The 7,916-nt window shown below is 31.9% G+C and overlaps 1 protein-coding gene and 1 long non-coding RNA gene across 2 annotated transcripts; both read right to left on the bottom strand.

The window, feature by feature from the left end:
• Positions 1-1,016: 1,016 nt before the first annotated feature.
• On the bottom strand, positions 1,017-2,826 carry LOC133785723 (endo-1,3;1,4-beta-D-glucanase-like). Its single transcript, XM_062224939.1, has 5 exons — positions 2,756-2,826; positions 2,369-2,495; positions 2,013-2,103; positions 1,747-1,836; positions 1,017-1,108 (listed from the first exon to the last, which is right to left on the bottom strand). Exons 1-5 carry the CDS (start codon positions 2,824-2,826, stop codon positions 1,017-1,019), a joined length of 471 nt encoding a protein of 156 aa, XP_062080923.1.
• Positions 2,827-5,511: 2,685 nt separating this feature from the next.
• LOC133784345 (uncharacterized) lies at positions 5,512-6,036 on the bottom strand. Its single transcript, XR_009871293.1, has 3 exons — positions 5,951-6,036; positions 5,813-5,857; positions 5,512-5,553 (listed from the first exon to the last, which is right to left on the bottom strand). It is a non-coding gene; the product is annotated as an uncharacterized LOC133784345 (long non-coding RNA).
• Between the last annotated feature and the right edge of the window lie 1,880 nt (positions 6,037-7,916).

Here is a 7,916-nt window from a genome sequence, read left to right as displayed (position 1 = left end):
GTTAATCATAGATATGAACATCTATAGCTTCTGATGAAGAAGTGAAACGATGGTTTCCTTTTAGTTTGGTTCAAGGTGCTAAATGATAGAGATCTCATTTCAGTATTTAATATTAGTTTACTGAAATATCATTTACAAGGAACTAAGTGTTTTAAGGATAAAATACAATGAGGGGTAAAACAGTATTTTAGTCCTATCTCATTGTAGACCGTCTATAGAGGATTGAGTGGCAATTGTGGTTGTAACGATGGATAATTAATAGCGTATCTATATTTGTTATACAACGTTCTATGAATTCAAGAGTACAATTCCAAGTCTCACTACAAGAAAAAACAGTATTCATAACACTTAAAAACTGCTAGCCGGGACTATTGATAGCACTTCTGAAAATACTAACATAGCCCCTGTTATTAAAAGTCCAGCCTTTTCTATAACAGTTTTGAATGTTATGTTCGGTGTTATCTTAAACTATTCAATAACACATTTTTCGGTGCTATAATATTCAAATAATAACATTTAGATAGATTTTTTGGTTATAAATTTTAAGTTTAATCTTGTACTTTTTTCATAACACTTTTCAACTGTTACATTTGATTATTTTGATAACATTTTTAATTTGTTATATTATATAAACCATAACGATTTTTTACGCTTATAATATGTTTTTAAATCATAACATTAGTAATAAAATTTTAAATTTTATTTTGATAAGTATACTTATATGGTTTTTTTTTTAATTAAAAGATTTTCATTATTGTATTTTGATAAAAAAAAATTCAAAATTAATCATAAAATGTAATTCTCAATATATTGATAAACCATAAGTATTACATTAAACAATAACTAATTCAAACCATGAATATGTCTACTTCATGAGATCTTAGTTCTAACTTAAGTTTGAAAGCATAACATAATATAGTTTCTTGAACATTTTTTACTTCAAAAATGAAAAATAAAAACATTACAAGATACACATAAGTAAACCATGCATGAAACTTGCTCCATCCTTCAATTCATCATTCTTTGTGCACTTGTCCAGAAGACAAAATTCTCACATTCAATGATATCCCTTTGGGTCTGGTTGACAAGTCCTGGAAGTGATCTGAACCTAAAACAACACATATGGACATTAGACACATATTATTTCCTTTAAAACCAAATAGATTATTACATAGATATGCATGAACATCAGATGAGATGAACCTCATACCACTAGCTATTTTGCACAACTTAATGATTATATGTGCTAAAGACAAAAAAAAATGGAGATGCTTAAAAATTAACAAAGACCTGTAAAAGATTTCATTAACCCACTTGGACTCCAAACTAACATGTATTTAGCCCAGGTAATGAATGAATGCTATACTATAATTTTTACAGACTTATAATGAAATATCACTGGAACATTGTGCCAAGAACTTAAACAACTCTGAATTGTAGTAAATGGCTGGATGTTATTTCGGGATTGAACAGGGTTAATTAAACAAAGAGAACAAGCACTTAATTAAACTTTAAAGCATGATTTTTAAACAATTTCATGAACAAATTAGATATTTTTGACCTCTGAAAGTATTTGAATCATGGATTAATAGTTTTGAGTTGAGAAAGAATGAGTCAAGTTTAACATAAAATGCAAAAATTGGAGTTTTGGTGAAGTGAAATACACAAGCGTTTGAACTAAAAGTTATCTTATAATTTGTAGTTGTTTCAAAGTATCATATCACTATGTATATCACTATGTAGTACCTTTGATGTCATCCACAGTGACGTAAGATTGATGTAAGAGGGCAGCAGCCTTAATAGAGTTGCACTTTGCGAGTTGAATTGCAGCCTTGGCTGAGAACAAAACAAATCTTGATCAGCTTAGCGTAAGTAACAACTAGATATATGGTTTGAACTAACAAAGTCAGTCACTGCTCGTGATTGAATTTGTTCACAAGTTATTGTCGAATTTGCCAAAATGTCATCTAGATACCATAATGGAAAACAAAGAAGTATGTCAACAAACTTACCACCCCAACAAAAGCCTGCAGCACCTATTGCAGAATAGCCTCTATTTTTCAAATCTTGAATCACTACTTTGGCAAATTCAAATCCCTCGTCCTATTGGAACAAGCAAAAGGTTTCAGAACAAGTCTAAGAGAGTTTTAATACTAGAGTACAACAAATGCTTCCAGAAGTTAAATTAACTTGACAGTTAGGAAAGATTAAGATGCTAACAATAGCAACTATTGGCCTAGCTGAATCTAGAATTAATTTTGCAGAGCCCACAACATGAAAACTTTCAACTAACTCACCAGAAACACTCTTAAGTATCTATTACTAATATTAAGGACTATCAAGTATGAATCAAAACACTAGAACCAACCGTGCTATGATCTTTCATCCAAACGCTCATAGGCCTTTTAGTATCTGCACGAACAAAAGGATACCCCTTCAAGAAGTCAGGAACGGCCACAAAGAATCCAGCAGCTGCGACTTTGTCGGCCACTTTCCTTTACAATAGGCAGAAGCTTGTATTAGTTTTCAAGAGGGCACACAACATCATTAATACAAATCACAACTTATTTTTCTCAAACAAAAAAGGAAAAAAAAACTATCATGCAAGTGCTTAATAGCGAGTCTTAACGAATCCATGAGAGGTAACTCAAATGGTTGGTTTGTGCCACTAAGTACCTAAATAACAATTGTTATAGTTTTATGGTTCCCAAATATGATAGATAGATGGAGAGCTAGTAAGAAAAAAACAACGAACTTGAATGGCCCTTTATGTAAAATTTTCCTTATAATCAAATATTGTAAATTAACAAAGCATTCTGATCCCATCAATTTAATCCAGTACATCACACGATACAGTGATAACAATAAGAGTAGTGAAAAATTTATCAAACAAAATGAAAAATTTATCCAAAAAAACAGTAGTGACACATAATTTCAAGCCAGGGCAAGTGATCAAATTAGTAAGAACCCAATATAATAAAAAGCTTAAATAAGAACAAAATAATGATAAAATTACCATATACATCAGAAATAAGAACAGCAGCATGCTTAGAGTAGGGAGAACCGATGACATAGGTGGGAAGGCCACCAAGTTTCTCGACATGGCCTGCTCCACTGTGTGGATCAAGGATTGGAGGGTCTGAGCAACACAAAGGTCCTGCTCCACTGCTCCACTGTATAGTTAGTATATCAGTTTCAGAAGAAGAAGAAGAAGATAACAGATTTATTTTTTTCTTTAAGAGGAAGAACAAGCTTTGAACATTTGCTAAACAATCTGAAACCCAAAAACCCAGTCAGCCCTAGGTATAAGGGAGAATCACACTATCTAATAAATCAATAAGGAACATAATCTTTCTTACACAAAAAAATGACAGCATTTGAACAATAAGAGTCCACCACAAAATTAGGGAGCCCATGCTCTGTGGCCACCACCAAACAAAACCTTCTTATGAAGAACAATTAGAGAAGAGAAATGAGAACAGAAATGTGGGAAGGAGGAGAGAGAGAGACAGAGGGTGAGACGTGAGAGAAGAAGTAAAAAAAAAAAGTCATTGTATTTATTTTGTTTTGTTTAATATTTTTATAATCATATTTAATGGATGAATTATTAAAAAGGGAGGATAGTATTAGTTGGTATTTATTTTATTTTTTTAAAATTGATCAAATTTGAACTGACTTTTTTAAGCAATTATTTTTATATTTTTATAATCAAAATGCATTATTCATTCAGACAAAGTTGGCCATATTGCAAGACTAACATCAAATGTCCTCAACCGATTTAGACATCAGCGCCCACTTGGCTTGGCCATATTATGGGCGCACTCTTCAAATTCTTACACAAAAATAGGACCATTAATACCACATATATCCACTATTACTAATATTACACTAATCCCTTTAGAATAGTACAACAACAAATATTTGTCTAATTTAGCTCAGCTTCCTCAACATATAAGTTGGGTGTCATTTTTGTTAACAAAAAGGAATCTTGACTGGTTCCAAATATAATAACAGGTGGAAAAAAGGGGAAGAAGTTTGGACTGGTTTCAAATATTAAGCTAGGGAAAATTCTCATATAATAATAATAATAAGAAGAAGAAAAAAAAGTAGTAATAATGCTAAAAGACATACTGAATTCATTTATAATTAACTCTTATTATTTACTAGTTTTGATGTTAAGCACAATCATTGCTCTTATGTATATGTATAGGACAGTGGTGATGAATGAGAGAGAAAGTACAAGTGCTGGGGCATTGTAACTAACTAATGGGGAAGTTTTGGTTTTATTTTGAAGCGGTGGATTACCAATCACTGCTCTAAATCCCCTCTATTATGAGAATAACGTATGGGGCAGGGGAATAAAAACTACTGCTCAAACAAAAAGTTTCCACATATTGCAGTAAAAAGAATCATCTAGTTGTTTTTTATGCCCTGTTTTCTTAATTTGTTTTCTATTTCTATTGTTGCTCTTTGCAACTACTTAGAAAATAATTCCCTTATATTGCTCTCTAAACAACTTCAAAATAAAGGAAAAGCTAGAAGGAATCAAATAACTCAAGAAAATAAACACACAATATGCAAACAAAAACAAATTATAAACACACAAAAGGCACCAGCAATTATGTTATTAAAATAATAAGTTACCATCAATTAGAAGCTGCATGAACAAGACAAACAAAATTCAAGAAACATATCATGTATAGCTAGATGCATATTACCATATAACATGCACCCAAATGCATATTACTATATATAATACTTGGCTTTTATTGATTTTGTTTTTCTCAGTAAAAGGAAAAGAAAACTGTGACTACACTTTGTTCCTGGAAATTGTTACGTACATGGAAATTGAAAAGAGTACTGCATAAAAATAATGTATTACACTCAAGAAGCAACAAAACCAGAGATAAGAGAAAACTTCACTTCTTAATTAGCTAGCATATATGGAGTTAACACTGTTCATAGAACAACAAGTGGCCACAGTGCTCTAAATTTCAAACATATGGTTCCGATTCTATGCGAAGCAAAGAATTTAAGATGAAAAAATAAATATAAAAAGTAACAATGAATTTATAATAGCTAATACAATGCCACTGGAATATAACCATATGGAAAACAACTAAATTACTAGAATAATGCTATTGAAAATAACCATGAGGTGTAAACAAACTATTACGTGATGGATTGCAGCTTCTAAAATTCATAGAAATCTTACATATACTAAGGAAAAATTTAGCAATGAAATTAAGGGTTTAAGTTATTTCTCATACTAGTTCATCTTAAGGGTAATAATGACATATTGACATTTTCATCTATCGAACATTAACATTTAGACATATACACATGCATATGTATGCATGTAAATATCCACATGCATGCTACTGCAAGGCATTCTATGTCAAGCACTTATAATTACTACATCAATAAACAATTGAATGAAAAGGTACCACTAGAAGGGTTTCCACGACCCTGAAAATTTGGATCATCGCAAACAATTGCCTCAGAACCCCAAGAAAGCTTGCCACCAAAAATGTTCCAAACACCATTTGGGCTCTGAAAACAGCAATACATATATATATATATATTCTGTAATAGAGGCCTCAAAAACATTCTTAAATGGAACCTAAAATACTTCTGATTAAGTAACTATATTATCACTTGATCGTAACAATAGATATGATAAAAATAAATTTTTTATATTAGTTTACCACATATGACAAGCCACCATTCTCATAGGTTCTTAGAAATGATAAATATATTCGCACTCAGAATAATTTGAAAAAAAAGAAGAATTTGTATAACAATGTCTAACCTGTTTATGTGCACACCGATGATTCAGCACAACATCTCCCAAGGCCTATATTCATAGAAATACAGACATAGCACCAGGTTTTAAAACCAAATTTAACATCCAAAACTCAACTTCAAATAAAAAAAATCACAAACATACCAAAAGGTCTTGAGAATGCATTTCTTCAATGCAGTGTTTAAGTTCCTCCTCAGAACCATATGCTGAGTTTAAATTGTACAAATCCGAAGGCATATAACCTGCATGTCATTAGATAATCAATATCTACTGTCTGCTATAAATATATATATAAAAAAAATTACGGTATATAGATATATCTAAATAGTCTAAATCAGTGAAGATTAACAGAACAAAATACTACGCAAAATAATAATAATAACAAAAATTAAAAAGTTCTATCTTGAAACGTACACCAATAGACTTTCCTTTTTGAGAGAAATAAATATTCATATATCCAAAACACATAAACAGGATGTGTGGGTCAAGCGGCCAACAATAACATACTAATGCTAGAATAAAAGAGATTGCAAATCCATAAGAAGAGGAAAATCACTAAACAATTTCATCTCCTTTAGATGTTCCTGCAACAAGTTCATATATGTCAAAAAGGAAAGCACATTTCAACTACAATACACAAATTCTTAAAACTTGAGACTCACAGCAAGAAGAAGGGATTCTTTAGCGGTTAGCCTCTCCATTTCTTGGGCGTAAGCAGCTGGAGCTCCTCCCTGTACAGCCTGTTGGATCATTGCTCTGCAAGTCAATCTCGGTGGTAGACCCACGAGTCGAGCCACGCCACGCCGTAGACCCACCGCCGCAAGCACCGTCACACCCACGAGTCAGCCACACCATAGACCCAAGAGTCGAGCCTCCCTGTCACACGACCGAAGCCGCAGGACCCATCACCTTGTTACACACCTGCAACAAACAGAGAGAAAGAAAGAAAGAAATATTGAACGAGTGAGAGAGAGAGAGAGAGTTACTGAGTGTGAGAGAGAAACAGAGGAGGCGTATAAAGTAATTAGGGATTATTGCTTTTGTGTTTCATTTGGCGCCTGTGTATTTCATTTACCACCCATTTTCCGTGTCTTTTTCTATTACCATGCGACAATAGCACTTATTAAAATATGCTATATTTTAATGTAATATATGGGCATAATTGTTGTAGTGTCTATAGTGGAGTCACGAGGAATTAATAAGTTAGTAAATTTATTTGATAGATTCATGATAACTTATTGGAGCTTGATTTCATAGGCCCATGGTCCCCATTGTACCTTGGATAAAATCATCTAGATAGTCTCAATTAATTGATTTAATTATCAATTAGAATTATCAAAGTTGACCAGGTCAATTTTGGATAGTTTCATAGAGCTATGTAATTTTGAGAAGAAAAGAGAAATTAGGACAGATTTATTAATTAAGATAAATTAGTATCTAAATTAATAAATAAGTTTAAATCAAGGTTCAAATTATAAATAATTAATTTGATAACAGATTTAAATAATTATTTAATTAATTAAATCAATATAAAATAATACAGGCCTTGATTTTAAGTCCAATGGGCTTATAATCAAATGGGAAATTTCATGGGCCTAAAGCCCATGATAATTTCGACCTAGGGCTTCATATTGGCTACTATTTTATTGATTTTTTAATTAAATTAAATGGCCTAATTGAGTCTATAAAAGGAGTGCTTAGATAGAAGTCAGAAACACAAGTTCATAAGTTCAGAAGTCAGATTTTCTGATAGGTTTTAGATTCTCTCTAAACACAAGTCATTTTCTAAGCCTCTTTGTTATTTTCTCTTCTTCTCTCTGTATCTATCTCATGTGTTGAGAATTTCCCACTCTAGTCTAGGTGATTCTAAGCATACTTTGGAAGACTGTGAAGATTATAGAAGATCGGTTCAGTTTCTTGATAATACTAGTCCAGGAGCTTGTTCTTTCTATCTCTTAGAATTTTAATGCCTAGAACATAGCTCACTTCTCCCAAATCTTTCATTTGGAATTTGTTAGCCAACCATTTCTTTACATTTGATAATGTCTCTACATCATTCCCAATGAGTAGGATATCATCAACATAAAGGACTAAGAAAACCACAACTTTC

This window comes from Humulus lupulus, chromosome 6 (genome assembly GCF_963169125.1).
Source record: "Humulus lupulus chromosome 6, drHumLupu1.1, whole genome shotgun sequence".
Classification (NCBI taxonomy): Eukaryota; Viridiplantae; Streptophyta; class Magnoliopsida; order Rosales; family Cannabaceae; genus Humulus; species Humulus lupulus.
This window is presented reverse-complemented; position numbering and strand designations above follow the sequence as displayed.

What these genes read in the sequence shown, in the direction of transcription:
- LOC133785723 (XM_062224939.1), bottom strand. Translation starts at nt 2,826, where the DNA reads ATGGGATCAGAATGCTTTGTTAATTTACAATATTTGATTATAAGGAAA. An exon ending in GGATGAAAGATCATAGCACG is followed by an intron (nt 2,104 to 2,368) that starts GTTGGTTCTAGT and finishes TTGTTCCAATAG; the next exon opens with GACGAGGGATTTGAATTTGC. An exon ending in CACTGTGGATGACATCAAAG is followed by an intron (nt 1,109 to 1,746) that starts GTACTACATAGT and finishes GTGTTGTTTTAG; the next exon opens with GTTCAGATCACTTCCAGGAC.